This window comes from Peromyscus eremicus, chromosome 7 (assembly GCF_949786415.1).
Source record: "Peromyscus eremicus chromosome 7, PerEre_H2_v1, whole genome shotgun sequence".
Classification (NCBI taxonomy): Eukaryota; Metazoa; Chordata; class Mammalia; order Rodentia; family Cricetidae; genus Peromyscus; species Peromyscus eremicus.
This window is the reverse complement of record NC_081422.1, coordinates 67,985,611-68,011,535: the sequence shown is the minus strand read 5'-3', so window position 1 is coordinate 68,011,535 and position 25,925 is coordinate 67,985,611. Positions and strand designations below refer to the sequence as shown.

The 25,925-nt window shown below is 41.1% G+C and overlaps 1 protein-coding gene across 2 annotated transcripts in view; it reads left to right on the top strand.

Moving 5' to 3' along the window:
- Unc13c (unc-13 homolog C) overlaps positions 1 to 25,925 on the top strand; it is a 412,574-nt gene that overhangs the window by 308,028 nt on the left and 78,621 nt on the right. For both annotated transcript variants that reach the window (XM_059268241.1, XM_059268239.1), the window contains 4 exons: positions 4,918 to 5,014; positions 6,266 to 6,409; positions 12,036 to 12,113; positions 17,600 to 17,677. In XM_059268241.1, coding sequence (XP_059124224.1) covers positions 4,918 to 5,014; positions 6,266 to 6,409; positions 12,036 to 12,113; positions 17,600 to 17,677 — 397 coding nt within the window. The remainder of the gene's footprint in view (positions 1 to 4,917; positions 5,015 to 6,265; positions 6,410 to 12,035; positions 12,114 to 17,599; positions 17,678 to 25,925) is intronic.

The window sequence follows — 25,925 nt, the reverse complement described above, 5'->3', positions numbered from 1 at the left end:
ATAGCTCACTTCCTCCATTTTATACAGTTCAGGGTCCCAGCCCAGGGAATGATGGCTCCCACAGTGGGTGGGTCTTCACACCTCAACTAACCGAATGAAGAGGCTCCCTCAGAGGCACGCCTAGAGACCCAACTGCCTCCTGATTCTAGAACTTATTAAATTGACAGTTGAGATTAACCATCCATGTCTGTCAAATACATTTGTAATCCTACAGCCACTTGGAGAGTATTCTGCATCAGAACTCTATTTGATTCTGGTCAAAGGAGTCTTCCAGACTCTTGTCTATAGAAGATTAGTGTGGAAGATAAAGACCTCACCCTGAAGCAGTGTGTATTCAGGCAATATTGACAGTCACAAAAGTTATGACGAAGCAGAGCAAAATGAAACAAGCTCATTTAAAGAGTATAAACAGTTCACAAGAAGAGTGTTACTCCATTTGAAGGACCAATGTCTCCAGATGGAACAGCATCTATTGTAGACTTGAAAAACTCTATCAGGTTAGGTCAAGAAAAAAACAGGAAAGTGCTGATGCGGAAATGAAGGCTGAGAGTTTGGACTCCGTGGGCTCTGATACATTGATACTCTTGCTCTTCTAGTGGAGTCTAAGGTATTGTACCCAGATCAGTAGGAAGTGATATCAGAAAAACAGCTTTAAACTAGACTGATATAAATTGATGCTGTGAAGCGTGTACCAGTCATTAGCCATCACGAGAACTGGAAGCAACAGAGACTAGGGGACAGAGCAGAGATTTAGGAGTTAATGAGCAATGTAATGATGGGATACTAACAGCCTCAGTGTAATCTCCTCATAGAGGAACACGAGATGGAGCAGCATGGTGACACAAGTTAACATTCTATGTCATGAAGGATGCATGAGAGGATGTGGGTCACAGGATGCAGGCTGTGGGTCACAGCACTCAGGCTGTGGGTCATAGGATGCATGAGAGAATGCGGGTCACAGGATGCAGGCTGTGGGTCACAGGACACAGGCTGCAAGTCACAGGATGCAGGCTGTGGGTCACAGGACACAGGCTGCAGGTCACAGGATACAGGCGTCAAATAAGAGGGATACTCTCAAGAGCTATTATAAACCGGAGCGGCTATACTCCATGACAGCATGTTATCTGATTGAAAATTGCGAAGAATTGGGCTGGGGAGTTGGCTCAGTAGTCAAATCACTTGCTACTCCAATGTTAGGAATGGAATTCCAAGGACCTGTGTAAATGCCACATGGACACAGAGGGTCACCTGTAAATCCTGCAGTTAGAAATTGGAAAGAGAAGATCCCTAGAACAAGTTGCCTGGTTGGACTAGGCAAGTCAGTGAGCTCTGGAATCGTTGAGAGACTCAGCCTCAATGAATAAGGTGGAGAGCAATGATGGAAGACACCTGATGTCTACATCCAACTTCCGCATGCACATGCAAAAAATAATAAAATAAAACTTCTGGAAAATTGCTAAGAATTGACTTATGTGTTCTGGCCCCAAATGTTATAAGTGTGTTGGGTAATGTATGTTTATGAATGTTTTAATTTAGCATACAAAGTAGTGGGGTTCCCATGGCTTTTTACATAGGCTTTGTTCTTATTCATTGTTTATGCTAATTAGCTTGGTTTAACTTTTCTACAAGGTATGCATATTTCAGAGCATGTATCAATAAATATATATATATACTTTATAAGAGTTAATAATAAAATGAAATAAAGCCATGTGTTGTTACAAATAAAAACCTTACTAATTTAAAAATATTAAAAACAAAATATTGTAAAATTACGTCCATATTCTAAAAGCTTACTATTATATAGAGCACTTGAAATGAGAACAGGAAGGGTTGAAGGCACATGAGAGAAAAATTCTGAAGATAGAATTTACAAAATTTGTGCAACTGCAAACGTTATGAGGGAAAATGAATGAAAAAAGAGTTGGACATGAAGTAAATGCACACAGAGCAGTTGCTGGCATCTTGATTGAGCATAGGGAAGTAAAACAGAGGAGCTGTCTACCAGACGTCTGCTTCTAGCCGTCTAGACTTATTACATTAAGCTAAAATCACACTCATGCTTACTGAACACCAGCTACCAAAGTGAGCAAGATTAAACAGAGTCAGAGAGCAACTAAGGCAGCTGTGAATGAAGAATTAGTCTCCTTGAGAAGGGAGAAGCATACAAAAGACAGTCTGCAAACACTAACTTCTCTGCATGTTCCACACTCAAGTCTGTGGGCCAACTGGCAATTCTGCGGACTTGGAGACTAAACATGCAGCCAATAGCTCGGAGCTTAGAGCAATCTCCCTAGAGAGAAGCAAATGCTGGTGTCCAGGGTCAAGAAGGTTCATTATCCACGTAGGACCAAAATCCCAGGGAAAGGGAAGGACAGGAAAATGAACACAAGACTCCATGAGTATCTTCCCAGAGGTTGGAAACTTAATGTCTTCCTCCATAGCTCTCCACCTTATTCACTGAGGCAAGGTCTCTCAGTTGATCCCAGAGCTCATCTCAAAGACTGAGTTAGCCAACTTGTCAACTTACTCCAAAGACCCCCTTCCACCTTCTAAGTGCTGTGATTAAGAGCATACAGCCATGCTGCCCATGCAGCATTTATGTGGACTCTGGGGATCTGAATTACTTCCCACACATAATTTACATATGTGTGAAGACTGAGGAAGACAACCACCAAGTAGGAAGTGGGCACCAAGGTTCTGTTAACTAAGTAGAGACTTTAGCAGCCCCTCTGTGCTCAAGGAACAGCAGTAGAGGTTCAGACTTTGCAGGGGTGGAGGGTGCATTGTAAATTGCCCTGGCTCTCAGTGGACTCTGGAGGGCTCTGTCCTTGACATAAGAGCAGACGTGAAAAGGGCAGCTCAGGAGTCAGCCCTGTCCAAAGGGAGCTGTTCTCCCTGAGTGCCCTCTCTAAGGGAAAACTTAAATCCTCCCTGGAGTAAGTGATCAATAAAAGGTCCACATGGTCCTGGAGAGATGGCCCACCAGTTAGGAGCACTGGCTGCTCTTGCGGAAGACCTGGGTTAAGTTCTCAGATGGTTCACAGTCATCCGTAACTCCAGTTCAAGGGATCTGATGCTCTCTTCTGACTTCCATGGACTCCAGGCATGCATGCTATTCACAGGCATACAGGAAAACAAACACTCAGACACTCAGACACAAAAAACAGACAAAACTTGTAAAGGGGGAGAAACAATCCTTCATTGGCAGCAATGTAACATCCAACAAAAACATAGGGACCCACCTCACCAGAGGACCCAAACATCTGGAACCCGAGAGAAAACACAAATGTTAATATTATCAGTCAATAGACTTTGATTTGTGATTTAAAATTTTGGGGTTTTAACAGAACATTTTAATCTATAAGAATGAATTAGAAATTATAGAACTGAGGTAATAAGACTTAAAGTGTAACAGATAAGATTATCGATAAATTATATAGAGCACAAAAGGCCCAAAAATAGCATGATCGTAGTTTTAGAGGGAATGCTTGTATATGAAGAGAGGGTATAAAAGCAGTAAATGATGCCCAAAACAATGACAAAAGATACAGGAAACAGTGGGTACAGTTAAGGTACAAAAACCTGAGTTCTAGAAAATGAGAAAACAGGAGAAATGGTACAATGAGTTAAAAAATAATCACTGCATTAAAAATAGAAGGAAATTACTGTTTTTGTTGTTTTGTTTTTGTTTTTGTTTTTGTTTTTGTTTTGAGACTGGTTTTCTCTATGTAGCCCTGGCTGTCCTGGAATTCACTCTGTAGACCAGGCTGGCCTTAAACTCAGAGATCCACCTGCCTCTGCTTCCTGAGTGCTGGGATTAAAGGGTTGCAGTACCATGCCCCGCTAAAATCTACCTTAATCAAATAAAATAAGCCCTAAAAAACAGACAAATAAAATCAGTGTAAAAACAACTAAAGAGGCTGGAGTCATAGTCAGCAGTTAAGAGTACTTGAAATAAGAGTGAACATGCGAAGAACAGCCCAGGAGCCAGCCTCGTCCAAGGCTGTCCATACTACTACCACAGAGTACCAGAGTTCAATTCCCAGCACCCACATCAGGTGGCCCAAAACTGTAATTCCAGCTTCAGAGGATCCAATGCCCTCTTCTGGACTCCAAACACTGCACTCACATACACAAAGACACGCATAATTAAAATATTCTAAAAATTATTTTAAAAAGAAAATGGCTAAAGAAGAATGATCATATCAATAACATTTCCAAAGCTTCTCATTGAGTTCAAGGCCTAGACTTCTCTAGTAACAGGTGACGTTGAAGACAAACTTTAAAAGCGGGGGCACTACACAATTGTTCACCAAGACCTATTTAAAAGGTACAGTTTTGGAAGAGTGGGACATTAGTAGGTATAGATGTACCAAGAGAACAAAGTAGTCTGGAGACGGACCCACACGTATGCCACTGCCTGGTGAATGGACTTTTAAATAAATAGTGCTACATCAACTGGGCATCCCTGTGAAAAAAGAGCCTTGAAACTTAGCTCAGACTAGTCACAAAAACCAAAGCAGGTAAATAACAGGGGATGTTTAAGAAGTTGGAAAGTAAACGGATTGCCTGCAGAGTGATGGGTCTACATAGCTCAAAGGAAAGGAGTTATGGGATGGTGGGATAGCACATCTGAAGACTCAGCACAGGAGGTCTACAGTCCATAGGAATTTGAATCTTGAATAGGAGGGACTTTCCCAGTGAGTGTTGAGAACTAAGTATATTTGAGGCAGCATGAGAGTACAGAGAGAGAGATTGGAGGTGAGGAAGCAAACACTTGATGAAGTATAACCCTCTGTAAAGGAACAAAAGCAAAAGAGATTTCTGATCCTGAATCTCCCTCATACAGAGCAACATAGCTGTTCATCACATGCAAATGATGTCCTAGGAGGTAACATGTTTATTTATTTTTTGTAGGTGGTTTGAGCCTTTTGTCATGCAGTGGCTAGATGAAAATGAAGATGTGTCCATGGAGTTCCTTCACGGAGCGCTGGGAAGAGACAAAAAAGATGGAGTGAGTCCAGACATGGCCAGGATTCATTTCCCTCTCTCACCTCTGAGCAAGCAGGAAGTGTGGGGCACGTTGTCTTTAGTTTAGTTTCATTTTAATTCCTCAGCAACCTAAACAGATTTAACACAATTTCAAAAAGTTGGAAGAGCTGATTGAATAAAAAGGAAAACAAGAGAAATCCATCATTCCTTTGCCCCAAGATTCTTTTTTATTGTTTAAGTCTGACTCTACAAAATCCCCTGGCTCATACAAAACCTCTGTTTTCATGGAAGCCTCTAAAAATCAGGTAGGAGTGATGAGGAAAACACTCCACGTTGACCTCTGAACACATACACAAAGACCCATGCTTTAGCAGAAGGAAATACTTTAATGTAACTCAACATAGCCCTTATGTCTAATTTATAGCTACCTTTTACATGGTATTTTAAATCTTAGAGATGGGCAGTTATGATAACTTCTCCTTTCTTAAGATGAGTATGCTACCAGGGAGCTGTGAGGACCAGCACTGGTTGTTTGTTTTGGTTTGCTCTTGAGAATGGTGTATAACCTAGGCTATTAGCCAAAGCTGGTCTTGAACTCCTGATCCTTCTGCCTTAGCTTCTCAAATGCTGGGCTTACAGGTGTCACCACCATGCCTTGCCAGTGCTGATTGTTAAGGAAAAGATAGATTAGCAGGTCAAAGAGGTCAAACAATATGTCTGTAGAGGATGAGGATGAGGATGATAGCAACTCTACCAAGTGTGGGAATCTTCCACCCATAACAACTTAAATCCATTAGAACATTCCCTTTTAGAAATAGGAGTGAGGGCTGGAGAGATGACTCAGTGGTTAAGAGTACTGACTGTTCTTCCAGGGGACCCAGGTTCAATTCCCAGCACCCACATGGCAGCTCACAACTATCTATAACTCCAGTTCTAGGGTACCAAAACACCGATGTATATAAAATAAATAAATTATTTTAAAAAAAGAAATAGGAATGGTTTTCTTTGAGCTTTTTCTCCATTTCCCTAAGCCTAGGCTTATGTAAAACTGTCTGCTTCTCCCATTTCTGCCCTGTGATTTGGTTCCAAAGGGGTAACGGGCTGTATAACACTTCAGTTCTCAGGTTTATAGGGTGCTTATAGGGAAGGTTCATCCTCATTGACCTTCAACTCCAACTCAAGGACCAAGTGTGAGAGGATCCGTTGTTTAGAAATGTAGTGAAGCACCTTTCCCCCATTCCTTGCTCAGACAATCTTTCTTCTCGCCCCTCAGTTCCAGCAGACATCGGATCATGCCCTCTTCTCTTGTTCCGTGGTTGATGTCTTTGCTCAGCTTAACCAGAGCTTTGAGATCATTAAGAAACTGGAATGCCCCAATCCTGAAGCCTTATCTCACTTAATGCGAAGGTTTGCCAAGGTAAGTTGTATCGGGTGTGCCTTCTCTGGAACAAGTCAACCTATACATCTCTGCTGTGTCAGAGGGTTAGGGTTTGGTGCCATCTGGGATGCAGCCCCGGTTTTAGAGTTTTGAAACAAGGTAGTTCTGTTACACATAATAATTTGGGGGTGTGACTACACACTTCCATGTCTGCCTGAGGGAAATACTGTTTGGGCTCTGGGCTGATGAGGTGATACCAGATGTTCATTTGAGAGGAGCTCTTCAGTGGCCTCAGTTACTCACCTGGCTACTGCTTTGAGGGTGTTATCATGAATAAGCATAATCTGTGACTCCAAAAAAAAAAAAAAAACTCACATTGACAATGTTAAAACCTTACACCACAGCAATTTCAAATGCAATCATCAAGCTACCAGAGAAGATGAAAGAACATGTATTTTCTGGATCTCATGAATAAAGAAATGAACTTTATTCTCTTAATAAATAAACACAAAAATATATCTGTCTTGTTAGAAAATTAAGAAATGCCAAAACCCCACTTTAAACTGTGAAACATGTAAGGTCTTAGTTTAGAGCTGCTGGAACCAACTACAATGGACTGAGATCCTAGAACAGCAGAAATACCTTTTCCCAAAGTTGGAAGTTAGAAGGTTGACAGTTCAGGGTCCGTGCCCTCACCCGGACTGTTTTCTGAGCTCTCTGGGGCCTCTGTGTAGCCGTTTTTTGTTTTTTGTTTTTTGTTTGGTTGGTTGGTTGGGTGTTTTGTTTTTTTTTTTTTTGGTTTTTTTTTTTTTCTTACAAAGAAACCTGCCAATTGCATTATGGTGTCCACCCTAGAGGTATCATTTTAACTTAATTGCCTTTTTAAGGTCTTATCTCTAAACAAATTGAAGAGTTTCTGACTGTCATATTTTGTGCTCCTAGCGATTAGATCTTTTGACTGTCAAGTTTTGAGAAAACCACTCAGCTCACAATAGATGGCACACTGAGTGTGTGACTGCTCTTCACTACAAACACAGCATGGCTATAACTTCATTTGTCATTATCCCCCAACAGACTGAAGTGAGTGGGAGGTTCATCTCTGACCCTGTCATTGGCCCTGCCTCTCAGAAGAAGGTTTACATTTTCTTCTAATTAGGGAGGATGTCTTCTAGCAGACAGTCTCCTCTTCCACCGTGTCAGGATAGATCATCCTGTGGTAACAAATACGTCTATGAGCTCCATGGTTCACAGAGATTTACTTCTGGGTCATGGAACACCAGACAGCTTAGGTGACCCTGGAGAGACCTCTTCACTATTGCATGACTCAAGAGCTCCTGCCTGAGAGGGCTGACAAAGGGAGAGCAGGGGTCCTAGAAGGCTCAAGGAGCTAAGTGAGAAAATTAGCTGTGCGATGTGAAAAGATGGGAGAGAGAGTCAAAATGGCGGGCCTGACTTGGCCAACAGCTAGGACCCCATGAAGGATTCCAGGCAAACTGTCAGCCAAATTCTATTATAGGATTTATCTGCTATGAAATGCGTTAAACACATCTTTGTTGATTAGGATAACTAAGAAAATGCTGCTTATTAAGATACTAGCTGAGAGTGATTTATTTGGGTCATTCCTGGAGAGGATTTTCCTGGTGATTATAATTTCTTAATATGGTAGAATCTATAGAATTTTCCCTAAATTTCTCAAAGCCCTTTCTAAACTAATAGCTAAATATTAGATAGTTGCCCCTCAAAAGGAGCATAATGTGATCACTAGGAAGAGAGTGTCTGAAACAACTTTTCGGGGAAGAAAGATCATAGAGGACTGAAGAGCTGGGACCCCAGTCCCACTTCACCCCCAGCAGCTCTGACCTTGATACACTTCTCAAAGTGGCCCAATGTGAGACCCAGGTGGAGAGCCACAAAAGAGGTTTTAAAAGAATGTCCACAGGAAAGCGCATTGTCTAAGCAAGATGAAAAGTACTAGCATCCTACACCTGTCACAGAGGAACTGTGAGATTTTGTGGATACCACAAAAATTTCAATTAAATAAAGCATTTTTTAATCCCTGGAAAATTAGACATCCTAATGACGTCCAGTTCTTATAGGTAAATAATGTAATAACAGTGAAAACCATTGCCTAGAAATGTAGCAATTAGTGATTGGCATTGAAAAAGAAATTCTATTTTCTGAGAATTATTTGGAAACCATTTAACTCTTTGTAACTCTCACAGGGACTTACAGGGAAATAAAAAATAAAAGGCTGAAACAGATAATTACATGATGATAAAAGAAAAACTCATTCAAATCCATTACCAATATCAGCCTTTTAATCTACAAATTGTACCTTAAGTAAAAGAGTTAATAAAGAGTGAGAGTTGATGGCCAGTATAATTCGTGTCTTGCAGTAACAACAGACTATCTGAGTTTTGTTTTGTTTCATTTTAACATAAGGTGTGACCTTTAGTCTTAAAGATCCTGCCCTTCTTGGCCCCTTGCATCAAACTATACGGAAATCGCACACTGTTTTAAAATACCTGCTTCTGATAAGAGATGCTAATGATATCCACAGACAGCGCGCGCGCACGCGCGCGCGCGCACACACACACACACACACACACACACACACACCATGAATAAAGAAAGCCTCTAAACCAGAATTCCTGACTTGCAGACACTAAGAACAATGCAATAGATGGGCCTACCAGGTATGCTGACCTGATGTTAACTCAGGAGATCATAGCATTTTGCTGGATGTTAATGGCCACCCCCTTCAGTATACCAGCAGTGGCAGTGGGTCACATCACAACTTTCCAAAGCCAGAGAATAGTCTTGTCATCTGTCAGTCCCTTAAATGTCACAGATTCTTATTTCACAGCCACAATCCCATTAAGGACTCCATGTTTTTTATGTCTGGAGTTCTTTGACTATCTGTTCTTCTGTGGCATTAACCCTTCACCATCTGTTATTACTTCTTCATATAAACTGTATTTGATTATGAACAGGATGCAGACATTCACCTAGAGGCTGCCCACCTGAGTACTCCCACACACACACACATTTCCTTCATCCCTCCCCATCCCTTGACTGTTACTGATTCTACAGCCCAGAATGCTTTAAAGGTAAAACCACACCTTGGTTGGGATTCCTTTCCCCAGCAGCTTCTCTCTGAATAGTGACCTCTACCCTGCCACCAGCTCCTTAAGACCAGGATCCTAAAGTTTTGGCATGCAACTTACTGAGCCGAAGGTGGTCTGTTGAATACAGAGGCTGCTGGAGATGGCTCCAGGGGCGCTGACTGCACAGATCTGAGGCAGGGATCTGAGAATTTGCATCTCCCCATTTGCAAGCAATGCTGATGACAGTTCCCAGAGCCACACTTGCAGAAGCAATGATTTAGGAAGCATGCCCTAAGCAGCCGCTAATTTGGAGTAAAGAAATAATGACCAGATTTGGTTTACTTAAGTGAATACATTAGAATAAAATTGAAGTTGTCCCTCATATGTGCATTGAAGATTTTTACTCAAATTTATTGGTGCAGGAGTCCAGAATCCTCAGGGCTGTTACAGCAGTACTCTACAGCTCCATAGGTATATGGTCTCTAGCCACACCCAATACAACACTTGCTTTTCCTCACTCATAGCCCATCCTGTGTTTTAACTGTTACCATCAGTAGGCTAGTGAGTGTGAGAGTCAGGACCAGTTTCCTCCAACCAGGGAGACAAGGGGTAGTGTTTTCCTCTGAAGTAGATCAAAGTAGCACACCATGGGGGATTCACTGAAAACAATTATAGATGGCCATACCTTTCTTCTCCAGAAACACAAGTTAAGCAGGCTATTTAACAAGTCACTGAGCAGACATCTGAGTTTCTAAATGACACTGAGCTGTGAAGGGTACTTTTCCATCCACATCTCACCCCCAGCATGTTAGGTCTGAGGTACAGCAAGCTGGGACATGAGGACTATGGCTTGTGCATACGAGTTTGGGTGACAGGGTAAGGTAATTGCCACAGTTTGCACTGTCAGTAAGAAACTGTGCATTGAGAGTTGAGCTCACAAGCACAGATGAGCGAACACTCTCTGGAAATCCCACAGTCGCTCAGCATGGCATCTAAAGGGAAATATGAACAGCTTCACTTGGAAGATACTTCTGTCTAATCAGCCTTCTGTTTCTGTGGATTTATTGATCTACTGCTTAATGAGATCTTCTGTTTTTTGAGGCCAAATTTCTATTTAAACTGACTCTCATTATCTCAGTACCATGTACTTCTGTAACACATCAATCTCCTGTCAACACATTATCCCTAATTCTAGCTGCTTATTGTGAACTTAAAAGTCAATAAAACAAGTTTATAGTCAAATTTGGTGGATTCTGTCTGTGGGTTAAATATTCCTCCCTTAGCTTAACTCTTTGTAATATCTCTCCCAGTGAGTTGTGAACCACTGGGAAAAGAGTGTGTGTGTGTGTGTGTGTGTGTGTGTGTGTGTGTGTGTGTGTGTATCTGAGTGTGCTTGCAGATGTCATAACAGGAGGAGGGGGACGAATCCCTGAGAACTAGAATTACAGATGTTTGGGAGTAGCCTGATGTGGGTGCTCAGAATGGAACTTGGGTCCTGTAGACAAATGCATGTTCATACCTTCTGAGACGTCAACCCAGAGAAATATATTTTAAAAGGAGATAGTTTGGGTCTTTGACTATTCTACAAATAAATGACATATTTTAATCATTACTGTTGCTTTATCTTTTTTTAAGAAGATGATATCCACAGTTGACATGCTACTTCTATCTGAATATAAAAGCTGAAGAATGCAAACTCCTCAGTATGTCTTCACACAATTATAATACATTTAATTAACAGAGTTGGTTCATTTTTCTCTCTCCTCCGTAATTAATAAAAGCAAAGGTCACTCAGAGGCTCACAAGTAGTTTTAGAGAAAGGAAGAAAATGTCAAATTTGAGTACAAAGGAGAAGTGAGTAGACAACGTTTTTAGCAAATGATGTGCTACTAAATAACAGTCAATAAATAATGCATTGCTGAATAACAGTAAGCAGGCAGCTTACAGAGAAGGAGAGAATATAATGGCAAAAGCTGAGTGTTCACACTTGGATAGTAGTGTGTGATAGTATACAGTGTAATTTCTTATTGCTGAAGGGAATCACTGCTGAGTGGTGTTACAAGAATGTCTAGCCTCTCTTATAAATGAGGCATTAAGGAGAAAGCTGAGAAAATGGCCACTGCAAATAACTTTAATGTGATAGACATGAGATGACAAAGAGGAGCTGGAAGCCAGAAAGCCTCAGAGAGAACTTCAAGCTGGCAGTCTCCAGTGAGATAGATGGGGAAGTGTTCGATATCATGAGCCATTAAGTCCCTAAGCTGGGAAGAGATTGCCACATGACAGCCTGTGTATCTTCTGAGTAACCTTAGAAAATAACTATAGGATAGAGTGGGTTATGCTCTGATAGACTGGATCTGTGTGGTATATTTGAAATATATATAGTTCTGCCATTCAGAACTCTGACAAACTCATACACATGCAATGATTTGTGATTTCTCTTTGGACATAGGTATGGATTGAACCAACCTCTGGTTCTCTTTAGCCTAGATAGTGTTTCTGTGAGATGGCATATTTAACTCAGTTTACTGAAGTGTGTTGCCTATTCTCTTTCTCAGACCATCAATAAGGTTCTGGTCCAGTATGCTGCCATTGTATCAAGTGACTTCAGCTCATACTGTGATAAGGAGACTGTGGTAAGTAGAAACAACCCTGCTCGTGAATGCCCCCAAGTCGAGACTTGTGTTTTCTAACATCAACTAAGGAAGAGAGATCACCAGTGTCTGTTTCCAAAAGCTAGAGATCTCAGGACACCGCCAGCACACCTTTCCAGCCCATCCTGAGCAGGTTTCCATGCAAGATTAGATGGAAGGCCAGTACTTGCAGAATTACGCTTTTCTATGTTGTAAGAAATGAGATGATAAACCATTGAAGATACACAAACTCATAAAGCGCTGGAGCTGAGAACAAGGGAGTCCATAACTAGAGTGTTGATATCAACCACTGTTGCTTTTTTACCAACCCTAAAACAAGTATAATTTAGTCTTTTGGTTTTCAAACCAATTGAGAAGGGGAATAAATATACAGGGCAATGATGCTTCCTCCTATGAATTATCCATATCTCCCTGTTTTGTGATGATCCAGGAAACACTTATAAAATCTAAAGCAGTATTGCAACTTACTCAGCAAAAGGCATAAAGGAAGTCAAGATGAACTGAAGCTGTTTGGAATATAATGAGAGTGAGTTGATGTAAAGGGAAAGTATTCTAACTTCTTTCTATCCTTAGTATTCAGAGAAATGATGTGTGGCCAACATTGAGGGAATTTTTAAAAAGGGTGATACTGAAACACACACACAGGGTTTTTAAGAGCAAGCTATCCCTCCCCCTTCCAAAAATAGAAATAAAAGTGAAAAGCAGTCCACACTAGTCTGCAAGACTGAAAGAGAATCATGAGCTGCGCAGCAGCAACCCCACTCACAGCAACCCCAGCTGACAGTTCATGAAGACAAGTCAGCACTGGTGGTTCTGGAAGATTCCACTAGACGCCTCTCTCCCTTCCGTTAATATGCAACTCAGAAATTTGATTACAACTTTCAGACAATCTCAGCGCTGATTTCCAGCCACCTTTGATTTCCTGCCAGCCCTCTAACAGGCAGAATATTTACTTGTTGGAAGCATATATTTTCATTTAAAGGTTAAAAGATGATGCATGCCTTCAGTGTTATTCTGCAAATCAGAAGAGTGTCCTGTAATTTCAGTAAATACTCCATTTCTATTAAGATGGCAAGATAGGTCTTCGGAAAGCTGGCTGTAAAATGACTGATTTCTGTCAGCCCCTTAAAGGCTGGGCAGCCTTTCACTTCACATGCTAACATTCTAGATTCTGAGTCCTAGGAAAAGCCCTCAGATAACTATAAGTCAATATTTATTGTATTATTTTATAATTTTCAAATAGGAGTTGTATATTTCAAAATCAACTTTTTTCAAGGGGTGTGTGTGTGTGTGTGTGTGTGTGTGTGTGTGTGTGTGTGTGTTTATACATGTGAATGCAGTGCCTATGGAGATCACAAGAGGGTATCGGATCCCCCTGAAGCTGAAGTCACAGGCAGTTGTAAGCCACCAAATGCGGGTGGTGGGAAGTGAACTCAGGTCTTTTGCAAGAGCAGTATGTGTTCTTAACCACTGAACCATCTCTCCAGCACCCCCCTCCAATGAAATTTTATAGTTAATTAAAAGCCTGTGTAAATGCCATAGCTCAGCATCTGTTCTTCATCATAGTCAGTAGTCTCCACTATCTTTGAATTCTATTGTTGAATTTTAAAATAACTGTAATTTCATCAACGTATCTTGAATGAATACATGGAATGAATACATGGCTTTGCCTCCAGTGATTACAAACACATACTACAGATTTCCCGTAAGGATCAAAACCATAAGATGGGCATAGTGGCACATACCTTTAATCCCAGCACTAGGGAGGCAGAGGAAGGCAAGTGGATCCCTGTGTGTTCAAGACCAGCCTGGTCTATGGAGTGAGTTCCATGACAACCAGAGATATACAGTGAGACCCTGTCTCAAAAACATTGAAAGTTATCATATGGTCATCGTAAGGTTTTCAGTCATCCGCAAATGTAGTGGGAAACATTTAAAGACAGACATTTCGGGTGTAACAATGAGGGTGTGTAAGATGACTCAGTGGGTAAAGTCACTTTTCATAAAACCCTGATGACATGAATTCCGTCATAGAAGCAATGGTGGAAGGAAAGAACTGGCTTCTAGAGTTGTCTTCTGATTTCTACGTGAGCACCATGATTTGTGTGTGTGTGTGTGTGTGTGTGCGCGCGCGCGCGCTCATGTGCTAAGTAAACAAAAGACATTTTTCAAAAAGATGTGAGCATAACATTTGATGTGTCAGGGGTCAGAATTAAAGCCCACAGTTAAACAAAATGTCCAAATGAGAATTTTTTTATAGCATGACATACAATTTCATTATTGTTTTTGAGACAGGTCCTATGTAGCCCAGGCTGACCTTGAACTTGCCATACACTACGATTGAACTTCCGATCCATCTGCCTTCACATCCTGAGTGCTAGTATCACTGTTGTGCACTGTCAGGTCCCATCTTACTGTGGCAATTTAAATTAAAGTGGCTCAAAACCACTTTCATGCCTTTTGTTCCCATTCCAACCAATGCCAGATCACCCTTTTCTAAATCAATAAATCTCAAAATTTATTTTAGAGATTGTCTCTTTTTTAACTCAAGCACTTTAGTCATATAGGAATGCCCCCTAGCCGGGCGGTGGTGGCGCACGCCTTTAATCCCAGCACTCGGGAGGCAGAGGCAGGCGGATCTCTGTGAGTTCGAGGCCAGCCTGGTCTACAGAGTGAGTTCCAGGAGAGGCGCAAAACTACACAGAGAAACCCTGTCTCAAAAAAAAACAAAACAAAACAAAACAAAAAAAAAAAAAAGGAATGCCCCTAGTTTGAATAAAACTTTCTTCATCATATTTGAGGTTTACAACTGTTCTCAAGATAACTTAAAATGTATACAATATGTTTATAAGTAAAATCAAAATCTGCACATACAGAGTTACAGCTATACCCAACTTATTCTTTCATGTTCATAAACTCCTCAGTAAGCAACAGAATTAGATTCAAACAATATTCTTTTTATTAGATATTTCTCTTTTCCCCCCAATTTTTTAAGACAGTGTCTTGTTACATAGCCCATGCTGGCTTTGAACTTTGAATCCTCCTGCCTCAGTCTCCCCAGTTCTGGGATTCTAGGCATGTGCCCTGCCTGGATGGATTTATTTATACATCTATTTATTTATTCTTACTCGTTGACTACAGAATTGTTAGAATCAGGCTGTTTTATGCTTATATTTGAGGTATAATAGAGCAATAACCTAGTTCTTATTAATGATTTGATAAGTAACAACAGTGAATTTGGAGCTTTTCAGAGTCAAGGAAAGGTTAGTAAAAGAGGAAAGCTTTATGTTCACCTAGAAAACTCAACTCTATGCTTATCTAGAAAACTCAACTCTATCTCGTTTCTCCACACTCTTTATGTGGAGTGAGTAGCCATTATGCCGAATGAGTCTAGCTTTCTGTGTCCATTTTACTCTTCCTGGCTTCTTTAAAATCAGAAATGATCATATTTGAGTTGGTGTATAACTTTTATATAAAGAATTGTTACTCTAGTCCTGTGCTGTGTGCTGAGAAAAATATGTTTAAATGTAGACATCAAAAAGATCACAGAAGGGCCCAGCTAACTTGGGCCCAGGGGGAGCAGGTGTGGAAGCCGTCTACCAGGCAGTCGTCTACTTCTCATAAGATACCAAGGTCAGGGTTGGGGATTTAGCTCAGTGGTAGAGCGCTTGCCTAGCAAGCGCAAGGCCCTGAGTTCGGTCCTCAGCTCTGGAAAAAAAAAAAAAAATGCCAAGGTCATACTTTGACCTTGACTTTCTGTCTGGTAGGCTTTCCCAAATCCAAGACACATTTCCTATACCTGCCTTTCTGCCATATTTTCCAGCTGAAAATGTCTGTGGGTTCCATTTGTGGAGTCACAAAAGTTTGAATCCCCCTGTAAAACTGAAAACTGTAATACATCTATAGAATGGAGTTATGCCTGCATCAGGGAATGCTGATTGTGACTTGGGGAATGGGGCCCTCAAAACTGTGTCCAGAGCACCCAGATCAGCAACTGGAAACTCTGGAATATAAATCTCAGTTATCTGTGTTTAAAAAATAAAATATTTAAGTGGCCAGAATCCAGGGAACAGAATAAAAGTTGAAAATTGTTTCCATAAATCAAACTTAGATTGTGGTCACTTTAAGAGTCAAGTACAAAGTCTCTCAGAGGTCTGTGATGTGGTTAAAATAATAATAAAATCTTTCCACTGATGAGAGCTAACACCTCTTTGATGTCCCATGAGTCCTTTGTCTGACCTTCTGATTCATTACTGGCTTACTTCCCAGCCACTTGGAAGATGCATCCATTTCCGGCCTCTGTCATCTCCAGCTCTCAGCCACTAACTCTTTAGAATCAATGTGTAGCAACTACCCAATGATTTTGCAACCGGGCCAAAAATCTGTTTTCTGATTATAAATTAATTCCAAATTGACATCTAGTCTTGTCACAGAGTTTTATATTCCATTGCCCTTTCCTACCTCTAGAAACAACTCAAATGCTTAAGTACATGTTCCATGCAAGCACAGGGCACGCTTCACCGGAAGCCGCAGCAGCATGCACTGTGTTTACATTTAGCTCGTAAAGACAGTAAAGAACGACTAAATAGAAAGTCTTATAAAACAAATGCAAAGTAGATGATAGACAAGTCAACACCTAGGAGAGAAAATTCTAACCTAAATGATGGAAACAGACCCCAAAAAGGCAAAGGGGGAAATGAGAAGGGGAACATGCTTGAGCAGGAGCAAGATAGTGAAGGGACTTGAGTCATTAGCTTCCGGGTTATATTGATAACTAGAGACTCCATTAAAAGTTTTTTTTTTAATTTTTGTAACTTTTCTTAGATTTAAAAAAGAAATGCAGGTGCTCTTTTGGTTTTAAAACAGCAAAATTACCAGAGAATTGAAATTAATTGATTTCTCAAAACTAAAAATTTTACAAAATAGAATATGGTAAGTTGGGGGATATAGCTCGGTTGGAAGAGCACTTACACAGCATGTATGAAGTTCTAGGTTCAATCGCCAGCACAGCAGAAACCAGGCCTGGTAGTGCATGCATGCCACCCTGGCGCCTTGGAAGTAGAGGTCAGGGTGATCATCAGCCTTCCAGGAAGTCTGAGGCCAGCCTGGAATGCATGAAACATTGTCTCAAGAAAATAATACATGGAACATTGTCTCAAAAAAGTAATAACAAATAAACATGGCTAATTCCTATGTCCAGAACACCACAACCTAATGAAGAAAAGGTCTTGCTAGCCAGTCTCCGGGAGCAGCTGCATGAGTTCACTGTTAAATTGTATTCCCCCTAATGGCTGTCCAGTTCCTTTCCATTCCCACCCATTAAAAGCCATCATTCAAAGTAGCAGAATTGTTACATGTGATGTGTATAATAGGCCACAGGTAACAGCTGTACACTGTATGACTTAAATTCACTGCAGCAGTAACATGGAAAGGATGCTCATGCTCACCTCTCATTCTCTTTCCGTAAGCCCTGCATCCTGATGAACAACATCCAACAACTTCGAGTCCAACTGGAGAAAATGTTCGAATCCATGGGCGGGAAAGAGGTGAGTGTGTGTCCACTCCTATTTTTACCAAATGCCTCTTGAGTGGAAATTAGTAGCCTTTTGCTTTGCCATGGAAAGTGTCTTACTTTTTGAAATGTTCTTTTTACCAATAAGCAGGAAGCATTTTTAATCTCTAAAATGCCATTGACAGTTACGGCAATCACTATGACAATATTTTAGTAAAAGAGAGGTATGCTCAGGAGCAGGGAGAGAACCAATCATCCTGTTATACAATTAAAATGTGTGCATATATGCTCGTGATCAGTAGTACAACGAAGATTACACTTTATATTATTGTATACTATGATCTTGAAGTTGACGCTCGTTTTAGAATCCATGTTGTAGCAATAGTGGTTTTGTCTTTATCAGTGCATAATTTTTCACATCGTGAAAGCTGGGTCAAATGTGCTATGTGTCGTGTCTGTAATGTGTCGTGTCTCTGTCCAACATCTTTGCCTTGCACTTCCCCGAGCAGAAGAAGGAAGGAGAGAGATTCTCCTATGAGGTTTGTGATGGCAAGTGTTACTGCTTCCCCTGGCTGCTGTTCTCACCCTTCATCTGAAAATCATCACACAGCCGAGTGCTCTCTCTCATTTGCTTGTTGGAATCAGGCAGAGAACAATACATTAGCTTGCATCTGCCTCTCCCTGCTTGCCAAGGTCTTGTCTTGTCTTACATACTGATATGAGCATCCGGCGATTGAGGAATGGGGAAGATGTTGAAGGCGAGAGTCACGGAGCATCTCGTCTTCCCCATCTCATCCTGCCCACCACCAACAGCAACAAGAATAAAACAAACCCTTGGGGCTGGAGACATGGCCCAGCAGTCAAAGGAACTGGCTGTTCTTCCAGAGGACTTGGGTTTGGTCCCCAACACCTACATAATCAGCTCTAGTTCCAGGATGTCTGATGCCCTCTTCTGGCCTTCTCAGGCACTGCATACACACAGCACATAAATGTGTGCAGGCAAACACACAAAGTAAATATTTTTTAAAAGAGAAAGCAGACTCAATGGATCTGTATCCACACTGTTTCAAAAACCCTTACATCAGCCTTTCTACATAGGAAGCTATGGGCCCACACAGAAAGCTAGGTTCAAAATCAAAGCAAATTTCCCTTTTGCTTCTAAATGTTTGAGGCTGGAGAGTGCTGTTTTAATATCAGCCTTCGTCACATGAGATGAATCTTTAAACCTAAGGAGAAATTCAGCTGCTCCCCCCACCATGTATGTTTTATTTTTAATCTTTTCAAAATGAAGCTGATATCCAGTCTCTTATAAATGAAACATTCTAGAAGACACGTGTGACGTTACGCTACAAAACTTTTTTTTAATGAGTTTTCTTCTGAGGTGTACTTCCCTGGTAGTCTCAGTTCAGCTTGTGTGAAATAAGTCCTTAATCCCTGCCCCGGGGTTTGAGGGCATCAATCTCATTTTTTTTTTTTTTTATTCTTCTGTTAAAATCGATGGACATGGCAGTTGGGGACCATCACAAGAGATTCCATTTCTAATTTTCCTGATGCTGCATATTCAGCCATTTAAGTCTATTTGATACTTTTGGAAGTAGTGAAGGAATCACTCATTTCTTATGGGGAATCTCATGTCCAAAATTCAGTGAAGATTAAACATCAGGAATCATTTAAGAATGAAATTATATTCTGAATGACCTATTTCTAGAAACTTCCCCCTCTGCTCCAAATCTTTCTCTGCTCTTCTATGTTTGAGCTCTAAGGTAGACAGTGTTTGCTGGACTGAGTATTAACGGGACAAATCAGAGCTGATAGACTGAAGACACATGAGGTCTGTGGTTAAAGGAAGCTACATTGACCAAGCCACTTGCTACCTAAGCACCTACCAAGGAGACTTGTTTACCAGTCAAAAGTGCGTTCTTATTTGTGGTGCAATTACCAGTTTGAAAGGCACTGGTTCCCATTATAAACTGGATTTTTATATAAATTCTTCCTTTATAATGCAAGCTATGCCTATTTATCGAGTGCCTCATACATAACATACAAGGAAAACGCAATTGAGTCCATGAGATAAAAACAAAGGCTTGGTTTGTAGCTCTTCAATCTATGGGATGATTCACAGTGGCTTCGGTGGCTTTCATTTCCTGACTTGAAATAGTTTCCACCCCTCTTTCCTATATTCAATGTTCTCCTATCCCTCTTTCTATGTAGAGTTTTCCCCTCGCTCTTCCCTTTTAATCTGGCTTCTGTTGCCAAGAAAAAGCTTTAAGCTGGTCCAATCAGAACTGGAACAGGGGTTTGTGAAGGCCAAGAAGAAAACAAGACCCAAGCCAAGGCCAAGTGTAACACACAGATTCCAGGACGGTTGTGCTTAGTTAATATACAATTATATTACAGTCATAGGTTGCTATGCTCTGCTTCCTTCATGACCCAGGTTATGAGATGATCTGCATATTCCTTCCAATAGGGTCATCTGTGAGTGACAATCATTTAAACAAGTTCCTTCACTTGAGGCTTTTACAGAAATCAAAAAGTATTTGATTGAAACTTGGCATGAAGGTGTATGGCTATAATCCCAGAACCAGAGAAATGCAAGCAGGAGGATAAAAGGTTAGCAGTTGTCCTTGGCTATGCAGTGAGGTCAAGGCCAGCTTAGGGTATGTGAGACCCTGCCCCACCCCAAAAAAATATCCAAAGGAAAAAGAAAAAGAGATGTTATAGAGTATGACCAGGAGTCACCTTTTGCTATAAGACGTATATACAGTACTTGATACAGGAATATCCATCACCCTTCGAAAGTTTGACCATTTGAGGCTAAAAATATACTCAGTGGGCAAGATGATTGGCCATGCAAGCATGAAGACCTGAATTCAATCCCCCAGAATTCACGCAAAAAGCCAGGCATGATCACATTCACAAATACACACCTGTAACATCAGTGCTGTAGGGGGCAGAGACAGGAGCATCTCTGGGGCTTACTGGCCACCAGCCAGGCTCCAGGTTTGGTGAGAGACCCTGTCTCAAGGGAATAAAGCAGAAAGGAACAGAGGAGGACACCCGCTATCATTGCCTGGCCGCCACATGTACCAACAAATGCACATATACGTGCAAACACATCATACGCAGACAACACACATACACACATATGTCATTTTTCAAATCATAAATAAGTTCTTCCATGCGGACTAATCTCAGTGGCCAGTTTCTTCTCCCGGTGCAGCTCTATGGGGAATCTTAACTGATACCAGTGACATTCTCCTCTCTCAGGAGTTTGTTGTGTTTACCCCTCGATGCTGGGGTGTGCACTTCTCTCTACAAAGCAGATGATTGCTGTGCGTTTGCTTGGAGTAGTCTCAAATGCCGCGTGTTTGTTAGTCAGGATTTCCCCCACAGGCTGCTTGCCTCGAGCGCTGTCCACAGCTGGCTGCTTGCAGATGTGCCTGCATGATGTCGCTTTGACCTGAGCACTGCCAAGGTAGTTCTCCCTCACAGGACAACCTGGACACAGGAGTATTTCACACTTGGGTTTGCTTTTGTGCTGTTTATTGGTGGAAACGTTGTCAATCAGCCTTAGGGACCACTGTATTGAAATATTATGAAATAGACAACCTATATTATAATCTGACTTGGGATGACGTCAACCATTTATTTACTCCACCATCACTATCCTGTGTCATATGGTGCCCCTGTGTACCACAATAATAGTAAAAACATCATGTGAATGCCATTCACTAGTGAATTATTGTCTAGTTATTCTGTAATAGATGGAATAACTCAAAACGGAAACATTATACTAGTTTGTTTCTTGACTATAACTTCATGTGTGTCTATTGCAAATTCCTTTTTTTTTTTGGTTTTTCGAGACAGGGTTTCTCTGTGTAGCTTTGCGCCTCTCCTGGAACTCACTTGGTAGCCCAGGCTGGCCTTGAACTCACGGAGATCCGCCTGGCTCTGCCTCCCGAGTGCTGGGATTAAAGGCGTGCGCCACCACCGCCCGGCTGCAAATTCCTTTATATTAATTTCCTAACATGAACATATTGTTATAGCCGTTGGAAGTGACTTACAAATGTTCCTTTGATCCGCAATCTAATTTGCATAAGTATATGAGAAAGATAATTAAATTACCCAAAATTTCATTTCTTTACAGGAAGTCATAATGTATTGGTTTGGATACTCCACGAAAGTTACATAAGTTGATTTAGGAGAGTTCTGACTGTGCCATAAGAGCAGAGGCTGTCTGCATTGTGGTGCAACCATTTGAAATGGTGGCACCTGTGATTGTTCGTTGGCTTAACTGACAGCACTCCAAACTCTAGAGCAGCGGTTCTCAACCTTTCTAATGTGCGACCCTTTAACACAGTTCCTCATGTTGTGGTGACCCCCAACCATAAAATTATTTTCATTGCTACTTTATAACTGTAATTTTGGCACTGTTATGAATCATAACTATCTGATATGCATGATATCTGACATGTGACACTCCCCACACCCCCACAACCCAACACCCCACACCCCACACCCACCCCACAAGGGGTTCGTGACCCACAGGTTGAGAACTATTGCTCTAGAAGTTATTTCATACTGAGAAATTTACTGAAAAGGAAGTTTTTGTTAAGCTGTATTTCCATTCTGATTACCATAAAACAGACCCAGTTAGTGCCATGGTAATATGATTTTTATTGCCATGTCTCAAATATAGCTGAGTTTTCTGACTCTGGTCATGGTGGGGACTTTACTGTAAGAGTAAGTTTTGTGTTAGTCCGTGCAGAACAGAGCCAAGAAATCTGCAGCATATGCCATGTCTCTCTTGGTGAGCAACTTCGTTCTTGTGTTTCAATCATGTGTGTCCATATTATTCTGAGCTTTTAATGCTGAGTTAGCACTTGACAGCTCCAATGTGTGAAGTACAATTCACTAAAGTTCTTCTCCAAACCTATTAACCACACAGACTCAGTGAGTTCTCTGAGCAGTTTCAGACCAGATAGGAAAGCTGGGAACCAGGAGTGAGGCTCACTGCTTAAAGACAAGAGGCCTCCATATCAGTAGTCAGTGAGTGTCAGCATGCACCCTAGCTTCCGGCTTAGATTGTGGAAACACACTGCAGAACTCCAGCCCCAGAGGATTTGGTTGAGGAGGCCACACAGGCAGGATTGTGTGATCAACAAATCCCTGGGTGGTGATGCTGAGGCCACTGGCCTTGGGACTCTGAGTACTGCTGCTGGAGGGGTTGGCAAAATAGAAACACGGTGATTAAAACCAGCTCAGGGGCTGGAGAGATGGATTCATAGTTTGAATACCTACTGCTCTTCCTGAGGATCCAGCTTCAGTTCCCAGCACCTACATGGTGGCTCACAACTGCCTGTAACTCTAGCTCCAAGGGATCTAACACTCTTCTGGCATCCCCAGGCACTGGGCACCAGGCACGTACATGGTGAGCACACATCCATGCACACAAACACATAAAGTTTTTTGGTTTTTTTTTAATTTTTATTTTGCAATACAATTCAGTTCTACATATCAGCCACAGATTCCCTTGTTCTCCCCCCTCCCGCCCCCCTCACCTTCCCCCCAGCCCGCCCCCCATTCCCATCTCCTCCAGGGCAAAGGCTTCCCCACAGAAAAATAACAGCTCAGAACACTTTTGTCTTATCTCTGCACCACCCTCACCAGCCAACTTTCTGTTCATTGAATCTTGATTCAAGGTATTTGGATGGAATTTGTGACAATACACAATAGTATAGCCAAATGCTTGTATTTAAAATAATAGCTCTAAAATATTGGTAACTATTTTGAAGTCATATACAAAACTACAGCATTTCTTAAAAACATTACATAGACTTTCATTTATATTTTATGCATTGTTTTACTTAAAATTAGTATTTATATTTTTTATAATTTTAAAGATGCTAAGCTATATATTCAGACCTCCAGGTAATATGATTGATTTTGCTTTTCCAAGAATTTTGTGTTTGTCCGTGCAGAATATATTATGTTATATAATATATTTTCCCCAACTATAAATAGGAATGTCATTCAGTAATAAATTAATTAGGATCGATATGCTGTTTTTATCACTTTTCAATATCTATAAAATAAATTGTTGAATAAATTGAATTATAAAGCATATATTAGGCAGTTCAATAACAAAACAGACAATTCAATTAATTATAACTTACTTTCAGTTCTAAAATTGTCTCCCAAAGCAATTTCAAAACTTCATAAATTAAAAGGTTTAATTATCCATTGTGCCTACTTGAAGTTATTGTACCTGCAGGGGGCAGGAATCAGGGTAGGAAATAAAAGCATTTTTCATTGTCTTCAGCCTCAAGAAGTTTGCAAAGAACAAGCACTCATAAGCCAGTAATTAAGAGCGAGGCTACCAAGCCGGGCGGTGGTGGCGCACGCCTTTAATCCCAGCACTCGGGAGGCAGAGCCAGGCGGATCTCTGTGAGTTCAAGGCCAGCCTGGTCTCCAAAGCGAGTTCCAGGAAAGGCGCAAAGCTACACAGAGAAACCCTGTCTCAAAAAACCAAAAAAAAAAAAAAAAGAGCGAGGCTACCTTTCAGCACCTAGAACAGTGTTTCTCAACCTGTGGATGATGACTCCTTTCGGGTCACATATAAGATATCCTGCATCTTAGATCTTTACATTACGATTCATAATGGTAGCAAAATTACAGTTATGAGGTAGCGACAAAATTAACTTATATTTGGGGGATCACCACAAAATGGGGAACTGTACTAAAGGGTCCCAGCATTAGGAAAGCTGACAACCACTGACCCAGAAAAAGACACATTCAGAAGTTAGGCACCTATGTTACCTGGACCACTCTAAGCATCTCTTCCTATCTCTTCCCCTCAGGCTTGATCCATCTATCACATGGTTCAGAGCACTATAAATCTTACCAGGCATGAGAGATACAGGAGTGCTAAGAGATTCCCACTTTAAAAAATGTTGGTTTATTCAGAAAGTCAGAATAATAAAAGAGATAAGGGTTCTGAGGGAAAAGCAACAACTCTTTCTCAACTGGAAAATGCCCTTCAAAAGGAAGTTTGAATGCTGTATTTTATTCCACAATAAACTCAAACTTCTAGCATCACATTGTGTAGATATAACTCAAAGGTGAGGTGGCACTCCGCTGAAGTCAGAAAATGCAACCAGTTATTTTTAGTTTTGTAGCACCAAGCAACAAGGAGAGGTGGATGTCGGAGATGTTGGCCTTTTATTTGCAGATATTGCCTGGTTTCTGTCTCCTCCTAGCCATCTCTGTAATTGGGGTTTTCAATTTGGATTTAATAGAAAATTAAGAGAACGATAAGCTAGAAGAGCAACCTGGAATTGACGTGATTTAACAAATATAATTGAATCCAGAGCAACTCCCACATACAGTCTGGCTTAACAGCTGAGCTTGGCAAAGTAAGGTAACAAGGAGCTTCCTTGCTGCAGCCCATGTCAGAAGAGATGCAGAACCTAGGTAGTGGCTGCTTGTTAACCTTGCCCCCCCCTCAGAGCTCTGCCAGCCTGCAGGGTCACCCACATACTGCCAAGTCTCTTTTTAAACTAACATCTCTCTTAAGGGCCACACATGCCACAGCCAGGAGGGACAGGTGTTCTATTCTGTCTTCCACAGCCATTCACTTCATTATTTCATCACCTTCAATTGTTCATAGCTGCCCTAACAGACCATAAACTGATGTAACCAGCAGTAAAAATCGTGATTCTTGTCACCTTGATTGTGTTTATTTCTTGTGTCTCTGCAGCTAAAAGCACAGCTCTCACCTTAAAGCAGGGGTTCTCAGCCTGTGGGACATGACCCTTTCACAGGAGTCTCATCAGATATCTTGCATATCAGATATCTACATTATGATTTATAACAGCAGCAAAATTATAGTCACAAAGTAGCAACAAAAATAATTTTATGGTTGGGGGTCACCACACCATGAGGAAATGTACTACAGGGTTGCAGCATTGGGAAGGTTGAGAAGTACTGCATTAAAAGGAATAAGAGATAGTTTATTCTAGAGCAAAGCTGAGTGATCGTGGTACAGAAACATAGATCTAGGTTACCTCAAATTCCATGTTCCAACCTGGAAGCAGTTCCATGAAGTTTGGTAGTTTTACAGAACAAAGAAAGTCGTAAAAGAAGGCAAGTTTAAAATATACTGGTGGGTATATCAGAGAAGCAGATAGAGCAAAGTGAGGGAAGGTTTTCAGTAGGCCTCGGATGATGACATTCTTAGCTTCCGGGTTGGTGGAAGCCAGTGGTCTGCTAAGTTAATAGAT